General features: G+C 41.5%; 1 protein-coding gene across 3 annotated transcripts; it reads right to left on the bottom strand.

The window, feature by feature from the left end:
- Positions 1-9300: 9300 nt before the first annotated feature.
- Positions 9301-14079, bottom strand: LOC100274920 (uncharacterized). 3 transcript variants are annotated; one of them, NM_001152741.2, is made up of 12 exons: positions 13799-14053; positions 13592-13706; positions 12674-12744; positions 12032-12078; positions 11819-11963; positions 11689-11745; positions 11407-11605; positions 11197-11258; positions 10989-11089; positions 10761-10815; positions 10644-10691; positions 9301-9763 (listed from the first exon to the last, which is right to left on the bottom strand). In NM_001152741.2, exons 1-12 carry the CDS (start codon positions 13971-13973, stop codon positions 9585-9587), a joined length of 1254 nt encoding a protein of 417 aa, NP_001146213.2. In that variant the 5' UTR covers positions 13974-14053; the 3' UTR covers positions 9301-9584. The 3 variants fall into 3 exon arrangements, with proteins under 3 accessions (NP_001146213.2, XP_035817263.1, XP_023156511.1); XM_035961370.1 differs by lacking the exon at positions 10644-10691 and having other exon boundaries at positions 9306-9763; positions 10730-10815; positions 13799-14079; XM_023300743.2 differs by lacking the exon at positions 10644-10691 and having other exon boundaries at positions 9308-9763; positions 13799-14079.
- Between the last annotated feature and the right edge of the window lie 714 nt (positions 14080-14793).

Raw genomic sequence — 14793 nt, 5'->3', positions numbered from 1 at the left:
TGTCATTGAGGCCATGATCAAAGGGCTTCGGCCAGGACCTATGGCTCAGTATTTTGCCAGGAAACCCCCGCAAACCCTGGAGAAGCTTCTTCAGAAGATGGATGAATACATCCGGACTGATAATGATTTTCGCCAGAGAAGGGAAGAAGCATACAGGTTTTCTGAGATGACCAGGGGCTTTGGAGGAAGAATCCACCCCAGGCACGTCAGATCGATCCACAATTCCAACCTAAGTGATGACAGAGGAAGCCAGTCTCAAAGGCCACAACACAGCTCCCAATCTTCAGGGCAACAACAAAGCTCTTTCAGGCCACCAGTCCCAAGGGGCAGAGGCGGCAGGGGCTTTGGAGGAAGATACAGGGATCAGCCAAGAAGGCTATATTGCTTATTCTGTGGTGAAGACAAGGGTCACACCACAAGAACATGCCAAGTCACAATTCTGAAGCAAAAGGAGATTGCCAAAGCTGATGCACAACAGAATTAGCCGAAGCAGGTCCTGCATACTTCTTCATGCTACTCTCCCTATGTACCAGAATACATAGGTAATCAACAACCCGCGGCTTCTGTCGCTTCAGCAAGTCACTCTCAAGCTTCCTGTGCCCAGCTCCCATTACCACCACCATTACCACCTACCCAGACCCGAAGCCAGCAGTCATAAGGGCACCAACATGCACAGCAGCAGCGTGATTTTTGGGAGGGGTCCGAAGCTCGCACAGTCAACAGCACTGTGTCTGAATCCAAGCATATCTACTAAAAGAATATCCTACCCCTGATGTATCTTTTTCTTTTTGTCATATTATTTTTCTTGTATGAAAAACAAGTCACGAAGGACTTAATTTTGGTCTCATGTAATAACTGTGCCCGTGTCATTAAGTAAAATGCTTCTTCCTAACAGACTTCTGAAGCTACAAAAAGTCGTTCCTAAGGGAGTGCAGAGTAAGTTTCGAAGCTACAAAAGTCGTTTCTAAGGGAGCGCAGAGTAAGTTCCGAAGCTCAAAAGTCGTTCCTAAGGGAATGCAGAGCCAAAATATCACCGAAATAGAAGGTGAAGAAGCTCCAAAGTCGTTCCTTAGGGGATGCAGAGCTTAAATACCACCGAAATAGAAGGTGAAGAAGCTCCAAAGTCGTTCCTAAGGGGATGCAGAGCTTAAATACCACCGAAATATAAGGTGAAGAAGCTGCAAAGTCGTTCCTAAGGGGATGCAGAGCTTAAAGACTCCAAAGACGTCTCTAAGAGGATGCAAAGTCTTGTGTGTTCCAGTGTGGGCGTGTGTGTGTGTTCGGCATCACCATCATATTGCATCATATCATCGCATCATTCCGCATAACATTACATCGTACATCATATCGCATCAACGGCAAAAAGATTGAATATAGAGCAGATCTTCGGCAATACTTTGTTGAATGAAAATGTGCTGAGGCACGAAGCAAACCTTCGGAAAACACAATTTCATCACAACAGATTCGACATAAAAGGGGCTTCTTTCTTTACGAAGGCTCAAAAATGGTATGTGCGTAAATTTCACGCATCGTAAAGAAATATATTACAATAATTTACATGTCTGATTAATTGCTCCATACACCAAATGTTACATAGTATCATTACAATAAAAGTCTAATCTTCCTTAAGTATTTTCTCAGCGGCTTCGTTTAGCAGCTTGTCAACGACTTCGTCGATGATAGATTTAGCAACGCTCATTATATCCAGTGCTTCTTTCATGACCGGATCGGCTAGGGGATTGTATGGCCCAGGCAACGGTGACAGTTCAGCTGTAATAGGCAAACTGTTAGTTCGAAGCCAGAAAATAAACGCCGAAGTTAAAATTCAAAAATAATACCTATACGCCTTGCACGCTCAGCAGCTTCTTCGGCTCGCCTACCTTCTTCTCAGGCATCATGGGATTCTTTTTCATTTTTTTCTTTATGATTTCGTTGGCCAATTCTCGGCCACCGTTCACCCAAACATCGGAGTAAAACTTTCCACCCACCAAAGTAGCTTCGGCCGAAGGGTCTCTCGTGTCGTCAGTGGAGAAGGCGGCTTCACTATGGGCCGCAGCTTTGACATGGTCGCAACCACCCTTCTTCAAAATTGCCGCAATGCCTCGAGCGCCAGTGAAAGCACAGGTATCCCCGCGATCGCTCAGGATCTCTTCAAAAGCTTCGACTTCCCCGCTTATCCAATCAATAACACCCTCGGGGTCGCCTCGAATAAAATTCTCTTTGGAAGAATAAGCACCTACTTTAGCAAAACTGTTTTCGATTTTCTTATGCAATCCAAGGATTTCTCGAAGCACCTTTCCTTGGATTCACGAAGCTCCTCAACATTTTTCTCTAGTCTAGTTTTTGACCATTCACTAATTTCTTGGCTAGCTTTTGCAAGTGCAAAGTTCTCATTAGCGCCGGCAAGTTTTTTCCAAAGGTCTTCAATTTTGGCTTTATAAGTTTCGGATTGAGTGTTAAATTTTTGCTTCATCTTCTTTCACCTTATCCACCAATGAAAGTAGAATTTTGTCCTTCTCCAAGGCTTCATTTCTCAGCTTGATAACTTCTGACTGAAGGTTGTCGAGGGCTATCACGCAACTTTCATCTTCAGCGTTCTTTTGCGCCCTCAAAGCGTTGCTGAGAATTAAGCCCTGTAAGAAGATAGAATTAACACGAGAATACAAGACAAGATAATCTATTTTTAAGTTCATCACTTTCGTACCTTCAGACTGTTGTATGCAAGGCTGTCTGCAAGGTCATCTTTTGACATGGCAGAGAGACCAGCTTCAAGCTTCAGAAATCCCATATTTTTGGCCATCTCCTAGCAGACGGATATTTCTTTGTTGTCCGGGAGACAGTATAGGAAATCATCCTCGTCCATGTCGTTGAACACTAAGGCCCCCTTCAGATATTTTAGTTCCCGGGCATAGTGTTTGGCTTCTGCAATTTCTTCTTCGGATAACCTTTTTCCCGAAGCATGTCGAACAATAAAGTCAAGACCCTTAGACGATGCTTCGGGAGCAGGAGATTTAGTTTTTTCGGCCACATCCTTCTGCACAACCATACTAGTATCTGGAAATTCTTCAACTCTCTGCTCAGTCACGGCAGGCTCTACTTCTGCGGGCATTGAGGGCCCAGCTTCGGTTTCAGCATGAGCCGTATCAGCTTCGGCAACCTTTTTTGTAGGAGCAGGAGTCAATGCCCTTGTTGTTTCCATGACAGCGTCTAGCACGCTGGCCATTCTCCTTCTCTTGGGAGTTGTGGCGGGAGCCTTTGAAACCTTCGGCAGTTCTGCTTTTGCTGGTGGACTCAAGACTTCTGGCAACACTATTATTTTTTCTAGCTTTGGCTCTTTGGCCGCCTCTTCTTTGGCTTCGGTTGGCTCGACTATAGGTACCTTCGACACTTCAGTCGATTCTTCGGCACTCAGGCCGGCAGGGGCAGCTTGTTCTATCCCAGTAGTGGAAGATGCTCCTTCATCAAATTTCGGCACTGTGGTCGTCTCAATGTATCTCGGCCGGTGCGTCAAAACCTTGATCTTTTTGCCCTTCGGCACAACAGAGATGGTTGAAGCGGCAGTTTTCCTCTTTTTTCCCTGCTTTCGCGAGGGATAGCAATAATCAGGGTATATGAAACCAATCACATCGAAAACTCTATTCAACCTTTTCTTGCCTCGACCTCCAAAGGCTGAGGTCAAAGCATCATCTTCGGCTCTAGTGTATGCCCCAAGTAACTCGTTGCTAGTAACCTTAATACATTTCAACCACTCGTCGTTTGGTTCGTCAAATCGGTCTCTGTACCAGAAGGTGTATTTCAAGTAAACCAAACCACCTTGACTGGACCCGGCAGCAGTCTCCTTCGGCATCTCCCACTTATCCACAAGTGGCCATACCCTGTAGGATATGTGCTCTTGAACCAGGTCTCTTGTACCAATGAAGGCGCAAACATTGTTGAAAGCCTTCTGACATGCTTCAGTATCATTTTCAAGCGCAGTGGTCGGCCTTCGAAGGCCGAAGCGAGATCAGATGGGGCGTTAAATAATCCCCTTTATGTCTTCTCTTTCAATCAGATTATTCTTGACATAAAACAATTCTTCCATCCAGGCTCCGGGCCACCTTTTTCGAAAGGTTGGAACGAGATAACTCACATCGGAGCGAGGAATGATGCCATAACAACCAAAGTTGTTGTGATATTGCTCTTTACCAGTGGGCTTCGTCTCGTACAGTAGTTCGTGCATGTTGCAGAAGCACTTCGCGCTCGGCTCCAGTCCTTGGCTCCTCACGGCCCAAACAAAAATACCCATTCTGATTATGGCTTCGGGAGTGATTTGATGAAGGAAGATTTTGAATGTCTTCAAAACTTCAACTAAAAATGTGCTCAATGGGAAACGAAGGCCCGCCTTCATAAAGCTTCTGTAGACAACAACCTCATTTTCTTCAGGTGCAGGGGCGGTGCTGTCCCCTCCAACCCTCACAATAGACATGTCACGAAAGTATCTTACCTTCATGGCGTCAATCTGACTCTGTTTAATGGACGATTTTCCGAAGATGGTATGGCTTGGCCGCTAGGGCCGATCTTCGGAATCTTCATCCCCACTTTCCACATCATAGTCATCACTATCGTCAGAATCTTCAGACAAATCTGCCATTATTTTGTTTGTGATCTTCTCTGTGTTTGTTTTTTCTATAGCTTCGTAAAACCCAGCAAGAGCAGGGTCCACAACCTTCTTCTCCTCAAACATCTTCTTCTCTTCAGACATTCAACAAGCACTTGTGTATATCACGAAGCTCGCAAACCAAGCGAGAGCTGATAGCAAGAGAATTAAAATTTGAGAAAATAGCACAAGCAACTGAAATGGCACAACAAATGTAGTCGCTTTGGGTTTCTATTTATATGCCTAGTGCATTGCAACTTGATGGGCCCTATTTGTCATTGACTTTCGCTATTCTAGCGAAGGGAAGGTGTTTTTCGGACCTTTAGCTAAAGGCCTTCGTTCACGTCGCAGTCTGAATTTGTTAGATACAAGAACAAATTAATACTGCGAGGGGCTACTGTTGGGGGCCTTCGTCTTCCGAAGGTCCTCAAAAACACGACTAACATGATTTCTAGTATAATATACTGTCACAGAAAGCTTCGACATTGAGATGAAGATGTACATGGTATGAAAGGCACGATCTGGAAGGATGAACCAGTTCCGAAGCTATGGATGAAGAAGCTTCGTCTTAGCACAAGGAAGGTGATGGAGAATGAAACCGACCTAAAGGAGAAAAGACTGTTTAGTCCTCGACAACTTACCTTTTGGTTAATAGTAAATATCAGGGACATGAATGTAATTTTGCCCAGGCTGCGTCCTATGCCTATAAATAGATGAACAGTAACATCGTACTGTTCACACTGACTTGTAATTACTTGCACGTCACTCTTGGATTTTTACCTTCTATCAAGCCGAAGGTACATATGTAATTTAATATAATTGATGTTTGTTTATAGATATATAATAATAATATGAATAATCTAATGATCTAAAATGATTATTCATACTTTCTCTATGTTCCATACGATCATGTTTATATCTCTGTATATTGCAATGAAGAAGGTATGTCCTTCACGACCTTCGTCCGAAGATCATTATATCCTAAGGGAGATAATGCTTCGAAGGACGAAGGTCTTTAACCATTAACATTTGTGTTGCCTTGTTCTTGATTCGTAGCTTTTGAGAACAAGTGACCAACAGTTCTATTGGCTAAAAGTTTAGATATGGATATAAGCTTCTTTATGTCTAATCTTAGGGGGTGTTTGGTTCCCACCTCCTAATGTTTTGTTGACTTAAGTTTAGTCACCTTTAGTCCCTAAACTACCAAACGGTAAGACTAAATGAAGCCTTCCAAATAGAAACTGTAAGGACTAAAGTTTAGTCACTAAAGTTTAGGAGGGTGGCTAAAGGAACCAAACACCCCTTAAGGAGTGCAAGAAGGAGCAACATCATTACACCAAACAAATGGGTCTATGTCACCTAATACATCCCAATACGCTTGAATGGTTTGCTCGTGGAGACAAAAGGAGGATGACTACCGCAAAAAAGAAAGAGAAGGAAATGTCAAGGGAGATCAAAAAGTTCAAATATATCATTATGGACCTTATTTTTGTCTTGCCTAGATATACTAGTAAGTGCATTGGTATTGTAATAGTTTCATTGTCCATTAATTACTTTTTGAGTTGGCTAGCTTTTTTGTATGCATCCATGCAGGAAAACCATGTAGCTGTGATTATGCCCCTAAGGCAGCATAGGACAGGTTTGAAAAAAGAAAGACAAAAGAGAAGAAAAACAAAGCTACTCGCCTCGTGTTAACTCAAATTTTGGAGGTCGATGAGGGTGGGGAATATGAGGAGGACACTGCTAAACTTTGTGATTTCATCAATCTAGCGAAATAAACTAATACATGCAAAAGACGTAATAGGAGGAAGATACATTCATGTCTAATTTCTTAGGTCATTGATGATGTGGAGACCACTTACTTCACGCAAAAGAATATTGGTCCAAGGAAGCTAAGTTGAGCCACAAGAATGTGATTTTGCCTGATGGTGAGGACTACGACCAGAACAAGGAGTTTCTCTTTGAAGGTGGTAGCGACTAGGATGTCATGTTTTCATGTATTGTAAATTGTGTTCATGTGTTAAGGATTTAATCAAGCGACTAGTGGGGTGGGTGAATGGGAGCCAATAAATTTTTTTTCTCAAAGGCAATCTTGGTTTGCATCCCAAAGTTTCACCCAATCGTACAAAACACCAAAAGTATCAAAAGATATACTTAAATGCTAAGAAATGGTTTGATATTCTCGATGATGATCGATGAACACAGTGAAGTACTCAGATTGACCAAAAACCAGTTCATGGGGGAAAACTCCCCAAAAATTACGAAACTCGAGCTCTTTACTTCAACGAAAACAAAGAAGATGCTTAAACCACAAACAACACAACCAACTACTGATTGGATGCTTTTGAAAACTTCCTAGAGCACACACAAGCCCAAGGAAGCAGACACCTAAAATTATGAAAGTGGCCAAAATAGTGACCTACCCAGATTAGTGCGATAGTGTTGCTTCTTGTGAAAAACTAATGAGCAGAGCCCAACACTTCTTGCCTAGTAGATCGTTCAACCTATTCTCACCACCCTAAATCAAAGCTCCAAAAGGCAAAATCAACCATATGAACTATGTTTGAGCTGAAGTTTTGCACACACATTCACAAAGTGAATTTCAAAAGCATCTATAAAATTTGAGCTAAAAATATATCAAATTCAGTCTAAGATTAAAAAAATGCAAATGCATATTGGGGTTTTCTCAAAAATTGGTTAATGGGTTGGAATTCTGTACTGCAGTTGAATCAGATCAAACCACTTGGTGGCAATGATCCTAAGAGTTCTTGCACATTTCTATCCAACCCAAATGTCCCCATGAACTCAAATTCAAAAGATCACACAAAAGATCAAAATAGAAGAGTTGTGGAAGGAAAATTCAAGACAAGAACTTAAAGTCATTAAAGATACATAAGAGTGGACTTTAGTTTACCATGAACCACCGTGATTAAAGATACACATATAAAAATATCTATAATAAAACATCTCTGGATCTCAATTGCAAGAGAGAAAATATGAAAACTAAGCACTAAGATAGAAGCTAGAGAGATACTTAGTTGTAAGCAACCCTCCTCTTATTTATAAAGGTTTTTTATCTTCCCAACACCCCCACTAGATATTTAGAGCTAAACCACTTAGCCAATTGTATAATGGTCCAACACCCAATCTGATGATCTCACAGACAAACTCCCATCACATATTTGCTTCACCTCGATGCAAATGTCATCTCTGGTTCCCTCTAGAACCACACCCTGAGTTTTGAGGCCAAATTTGTAAACCGTCGTTGGGTGGTTTTAAGGCCAAACCTGTGAAATCATCGCTAGTTGGTTCTAAGGCTTAATCACTAAACCACCACAGGTAGCACACTCTATATGCGTCCTCCACACCCTGGACATGTATCCCACCAATCCCCGACATCACCATAGAATGATTCGTTCCAACATGTCTTCACATCTGTCGGTGTCCCTAGGTGCCATCTACCATAGCTAATCACCCAACTTCTCTAGTTCTTTAGTCAAGCCTCGATGCTCGTCTTTCACCGCTCCTGATCCATCATCATAGACCCATATGACCTTCACCTTTGCTATCTACCGTCGTCTTCAAGGTGCGTTTGGTTTAGCTGAGCCGTGGAAAAGATGTTGTGAGTTGTCTGCTGTGGAAAAGCTTATGTGAGTTGTCTGATGTGAAAAAAAAAACTGAAAGTCGTTTGGTTCAAACTGCTTAGTTGTCCACTGTAAAAAAAATGTATATTGTTTATATGCACTTTGTATAACTATATCTCTTAATCAATATATCTAATTATAAAACCAATTTCACGTTTGTGTTCTTGATATTTTTACAAATAAATCATGTTTTTAATTCCATTTATAATAAACTTTTATTAAAAATATATTTATTTCATTTATTATAACACTTAATTATTTTAATCCTATTTTAGTTTCAATTTAATATATCTCTATATTAATATAACGAACTTCGATAAACAACAAAAGTATGCTACAAGCTGCTTTCAAATTTGTACTATAGAAAAGTTGTTTTTTTAAAATAGCTATAGAAAAGTTGAACCTCTTTGGTTTAGCTTGTACTTCTCCAAAGCAGAAGCAAACACGGCCTCAGACCACATCTACATGCCACAAGCTAAGAGAAGACAATATTTTGTTGACAATCACTCATCACAAACTTAAACCATAAGGGTACATATCAACATGTTCACAGTCTCCTCATTGATAAGTGCATTGTCAACAACATAAAAACACATAAAGTAAAAGAAAAATAAAATTATAAAAAGGCAAGAACTCACTCAAATGGGCAAAAGCTAAAACATGGTTATTTGAAATATAAACAATTTGGACCCCCAAAGACATAGGCATTCAACGCAACAATGGCTAGCCACCAAGAATATGCTAAAAGGAAACAACATCACTAGCCAAAAATCAAAGAAAATAAAAAAAGCTGATAACTACCTCTAGAAAAAGGCCAAGGTTCAACACAAGCAAAAGCACTTCAAATACAACCCCTAAACAAGTGTAACTCCTCACATATGAATGCATTCTCATAAACTCTCCTCATTGATAATTACACTCAAGCAAGCACTCTATCCCTTCTGCACAAAACTGTAACTCCACCTCATGGTATGCATAAAAGGAGTGGAAATAAAAAAAATATAAGAGCTTCATGTATATAGCAATCAAAATGTAAAGATGCTTTAAGTGGTGTTATTCTGTGTACAATAACATATACATATGCTATTAAATGTTTAAAGTGATCACATGCACAAGCTTTGTGATCCTCGAATGTCCCCCTATTCAAAAAGGTGATATGAAAAACAAGCAGGCGAGTGTGCTGGGACTTGAACGGATCAAACCGGATGCAGCCCGCAAGGAGCAACACTTTCGAAAATATACACGACACGAGGTGCATCCACGGATTGCTTCATTTGTGCATCTCACGAGATTGTTGACTGAAGCTACACGACCCTGCCGATTCGGGTGTCAACAACGACAGTCGGCTTTGAAGGTTCTGAAAACTCTAGAGCTTGTGCTAGCGTTAGCCTACGGTTCCTCCAAGCATCTTCTGCCCACTGCTTCATCCGTTCACCTTCCGCCTTCCTATTAGACTGAATTAATAACAGCTCCGCGTACTCACCTGCATGCAGGTTGAGATGGATTTAAGTATTGTCTCAAATCTTAAGAATGGATGACCAAGCCACAAGGTAACAACCCCTATAAGAAAATAATGAACTATTGATAATCGATATGCACAAGAAGTGGTAGCAAAGATGGCTTATATATGTAAATTGTTGCAGTAGTCAGATTTGTCAGGACCCGGCAAATGCAAGGCTTATTACAGATCGACGGGAGACAAGAACGGGCATAGAGCAATCCGCGAATATTCATGGATCTGCTCCAGTTCATGATTAAATAGTTAATTAAGGGCTAACGCCTATAGCAAATAATGAACTCAGATTTGAAAGGATTAGAAATCAATATTCCCCACAGTTAGCTTCGCGTGAGGGTTACAATGCAAGCCTGTTGTACTAGGAAATCGAAGTACGGTGGAATAAGGTTCTCAGAACAGGATGCATAAAGATGCAGTTCTGGATATGCTAGAGCGAATAAACTAAGGACAACATTCAAATGCCACTGATTGTAGTAACACCAGATTGTAAACAGTACGCCACCTGTTGCAACCAGCAACAAGTAGTTTGCTTTGTAAGAGCTACAGTATACAACAGGGTCACTGGTATATAGCAAACTCAAATACTGAAACTGATCATCAATATAAATCACAAAAGCTATACTGTAGATACATAGCTATGCTGCATCTAGATATAGATTATATCTAGATACATAACAAAAGCTATGTATCTAAAAAGCAAAAATGACTTGTCCTTTGGAACGGAGGCAGTACTAAGTAACCTGATGTTAAGAGTTTCATGCACTAATTTCTATTCCTAACATAAGAGCCTTAGTGTAGAAGATAGCAGAAAAATATATATAATAATAGTCTAAATTAAAAATATAACCTCTAGCGAGGGAGATGATATCTCTCCAGTCAACCTGTTTGCTGGTACCTACAGAATAAAAATAATATCAACATATCAAGAGGAACCTTATCATTGATAGGAGATCGTTGTTTTTACCCTCAGAATTAATAGCAGGGGCTTTCAATACTTCTAGGGCCTTCCTGTACAGCCCCTGCGACCAAACAGACGATTGCATAGATTGTGTTTGAGTATAGGTCACATAGATAGAATAAAATTTCTCCACAAGTACCATAGAGCAGGCAGAAGAGAGAAACTAAGGACAAATGTTATTCACAATGATTTACGGTGAACACAAACTGTTCAAAGGGTGAAGAATTTACAGACCTCCTGGACCATAATTGAAGTAGAACCTTCAGATTTTGCCTTTAGTTTGTACATTCTAGCTACACAGGTCAATATAATGCCGACCTTTGGGTGGTTTGCACCTACATGGATTAAAGGTTATATGATTATTGATTATTCAATTGTGTCAAGTACTTGAATACAACTTTTTTCTTGTATTCGTTTTAACAAATTTATTATTGTGCCCAACCAAATTGTTCTTCAGCCTTCTGTAGAGCTCTTGTGAGATAATCCTCTGCCTCAGCAAACTTCCTGGATTAAAGTGAAAAGGTGAGCCCCCATAAAATGGAAGATATTAATCCAAAAGGTTAAAGATCTATGTGGGCTCATAAATCAGACATTAGGATTAATCTACAATATCTAACCAAAGAGTAATGGTAGAGATGATTCTGATTCGTACCCAGAGTGAGATAAAAGCTGGCCATATGAGCAAGTGGCCCCAAGAGAAGCCTCCTCGGGAACCATGTTTCCAGCTGCTAAAAGGTTTCCAGACATATCATCCATGCAAAATGCCTCGAGAATTTTCTCATACACTTGTGCTGCCATTTGAAAATCCCCAACACAATGCAAATATTCACCGTATGAAACGGCAGCATTTTCTGAGGAAAGGACATCAATGAGACTCTAGCATTCAATATGGAAAAGAAAAATGTGAATATTCTGTTTCGAAAGATAGTTATACCTGTTTGGTTTTCGCCTCTAGAAAAGTCTCTGCACCAACCATCGAACAGCTGGGCAGCTGATAAAGAGCAAATGTAAGCCAAATTTTGTAGTTTGATCTAACGACAATATTCATGACATTAAAAAAAAACCTGATTCTGTTTCTCCATTCAGAAGTGTAACAAGTCCTCTGACAGCATTAACCCGAAATTTAAGATGGTCCTGATCAGACCATTTGCTATCATATTTGATTGACAGATCAACTGAATCATTTGGGGAAATCAAGTATGACATCTCCTGTATTCAAAATACCATAAAACTTCACATAATGACACTGGAGACTAAATGAGCTTCTAGTACCAAACCTGCCCTGCCTCCATGTGTAATCCCATTAGTGCTTCCCACGCTGCAACTGCACAATCAATTAACAATCCCCATCAGAAATATCATTCAAAGAGTTTTGACTACATTAATAACAGCAACTGTCTTTTGAAGACCTAAAACCTATCCACTTCTATTTTTGGGCAACTTCCTCAGAGACGTCTCTACTGATGTCTTTCTTTTTTTGACACATGAAACCCAAACTATCGTCATCTACTAAATAAGAACGCTTGAGTACTATAACATTTGTTTCTTATTTATACCACCAATACCAAAAAAAACATAAGGCAATGTAGGATTATAATATATTTGCATTGGATGTTCAAACAATAAGCGGTCTACAGTCTGTACAACCCACCCAATATACAGCAACAACAACATCAAAGTCTTTTAGTCCCAAGCAAGTTGGGGTAGCAACAGAAAACACAAGTCAATGTTCTATTTTCCATGCACTCATATAAGGATAAACTCATCCCTTCAAGTCTACTTTTACTGCATCTTCTCATGTCAACTCTGGCATTCTCTTGCCTCTCCTCCCATTGCTATCGTGTCTTAGAATTCCACTACGCATTGATGCCACCCAATATATAGAATTAACCTTATATAAAGTAGAGTTGTAAAATAACCTCTAAAAACTGCAGAAGGGGCAACTTGTTGGGTTGCTTTGAGCTTTTCCACTGCGTCTTGACGTCTTCCACTGCACGAAGAATTCATAATTTTACTGAAATAACTCAACGCTGCTCAGGATGAATGATCTAACTGGAAAAATAATTCAAGGACCCAGTTCAGGGTTATATATATCACTAGTAGGCTGTAGCTCAACCTAATTATACCACAAGTAGTAATTATCCACAACAGATATTGATCATATTCGAAAGTTGTAATGTTAAAGTAAAACGTTTGTAAAAGGTATATTCTCCATTTGTTTATCCTCCAGATTCAGACTACCTCATGAGTTAATGCATAAACAATATCCCAATTTGCACTCTGGTCTCTGGAAGACACATCCACTCATCCTATGTTCTTTATATAATGTATGCTATGCCCAAATCCTTCCTAAATATCACGGATATATAAATCTAAATAACTTAAGGTCAGAGGACAAATTGAGCAAAAAGAAGAGCCAAAACCACCATGATACAGGGCACAGGGTTAGCAAAAGCTGCCAAATTTTTTATTGGATTGAAAGCCGAAGTGCAAAAGGTATGAGATTCGACGTTGATGTATCATCTGTACTATCATCATGCACCAATACATTTCCAATATGCACACATTCACTCTAGTAGGGGAGCATGCACCCACAAGACAAGCACACCTCCTCCAATCTGCTCAGCTTTGTCAAGTGCACTCTAGTGTCATACTATCATATATGCCCAAACATGCCTAACTACTTCACCTATACCAAGCTAAAACTCTATAACTAGCCGCCCAGATCAAGATCAATTGGCCCAAACCGGATCCACCACATTGCAGCTTTGAGGGTCCGCGACATTTGTAAAAGAAATGTTCGCATTTACAAAAATGAGTGGTGCAGCGCACCGCACCTCCGGTAAAGCAGCGTGGACATAGCGAGCATGAGCAACCCAACAGCTTCGGCACTGCCCTCGCCTCCTCCCTGCAGGTTCGAGGCGCCTTGCTCCAGTATCCGCATCGCCTCCTCTGGCACACCAGCGACAGCGGTCCAGGGCACATGAGCGAGTCCTCAAAACCCTAATGCACACTAGCGCAAATAGAGGGGGCGAAGGGGGAACCTGGCGAGCTCCGGTGCACGGCGCCGCCGAGGGCGTAGCGGACCATCTCCGCCGCCACCCTTTCGGTCTGCGTCGCGCCGCCGCCGGCGGCGGTGACAGTAAACTGGCGGGAGCCCCGCGGCTTCGGAGCGATGAGGGCCCTCCTAACAACCGATCGGATCCAGCTCATCGCCATGGCTGCACGCCTGCGCCGGCGCCGCGTATCGGGGCGCTAGAAGCGGCGTAGAGCCTGGAAGCTGGAAGAATACCAAGGGTGACGTGTTCACTCAGTTCACAAGTACATGACAACTTTGATATTTTTCAAAAACTTTATTCAAAATATTTATTCAAAAATATAAAATTTTAAGTCAAACATAAACTACCTTAAATAATAAAACAAATCAAAAAAATAAATGATAACTTTTTTTGAATAAGATGAGTGGTCAAAAAATTTTAAAAAGTCAACGGTGTCATATATTTATGAACGGAGTGGTACTATATCTGTATGATTGGTTGGTTGGGCCTCCGTGCCTAGACCTCGTGCATGCGTTGACCGCACTTGGGCAGGTGCACGATCATGACTTTTTTACCCTCATTGGCTTGCATGCGTGGGGAAGTAAGAATCCTCCATCTCAACCGATGTAGGTCTGCCTCAGTCAGGCGTGGAGGATGCTAGCAACCAAACATGAGGTATAAGAACACAGTGTAGGCGTCTACAGTGTATACTGAGCTCCCACCGAACACCGGTCAATCCTATCCTTTCCTTCGTCCCCAGCATGTCGCTCCTCGTTACAAGTCTACCACGCCACCTCAATCTCCACCTTCCTACCGTGCCCCCGTCAACCCGCCACCTTCCTTCGTCACCACCACATCGGGCTTCGCCTCCACGCCGCAGACTGCGCTCCTTCCTCGCCCTCACGGGCGCTGATTTGGGGGAGGGGGCTCCTGTGGAATGCACGACCTTCCATCCTTGGACCAGTGGATCTTCAGATGGCAATCGCTACTTCCTCGCCATC

Source organism: Zea mays, chromosome 8, assembly GCF_902167145.1.
Source record: "Zea mays cultivar B73 chromosome 8, Zm-B73-REFERENCE-NAM-5.0, whole genome shotgun sequence".
Classification (NCBI taxonomy): domain Eukaryota; kingdom Viridiplantae; phylum Streptophyta; class Magnoliopsida; order Poales; family Poaceae; genus Zea; species Zea mays.
The sequence above is the reverse complement of the archived record's forward strand: the minus strand, read 5'-3'. Positions and strand labels throughout refer to the sequence as shown.

Coding starts and splice junctions, on each gene's coding strand:
- LOC100274920 (NM_001152741.2), bottom strand. CDS start 13,973: ATGGCGATGAGCTGGATCCGATCGGTTGTTAGGAGGGCCCTCATCGCT. Junction 13,707..13,798: donor CGTGCACCGGAGCTCGCCAG/GTTCCCCCTTCG, acceptor CTGGTGTGCCAG/AGGAGGCGATGCGGATACTG. Junction 12,079..12,673: donor CCCTTCTGCAGTTTTTAGAG/GTTATTTTACAA, acceptor TTGATTGTGCAG/TTGCAGCGTGGGAAGCACTA.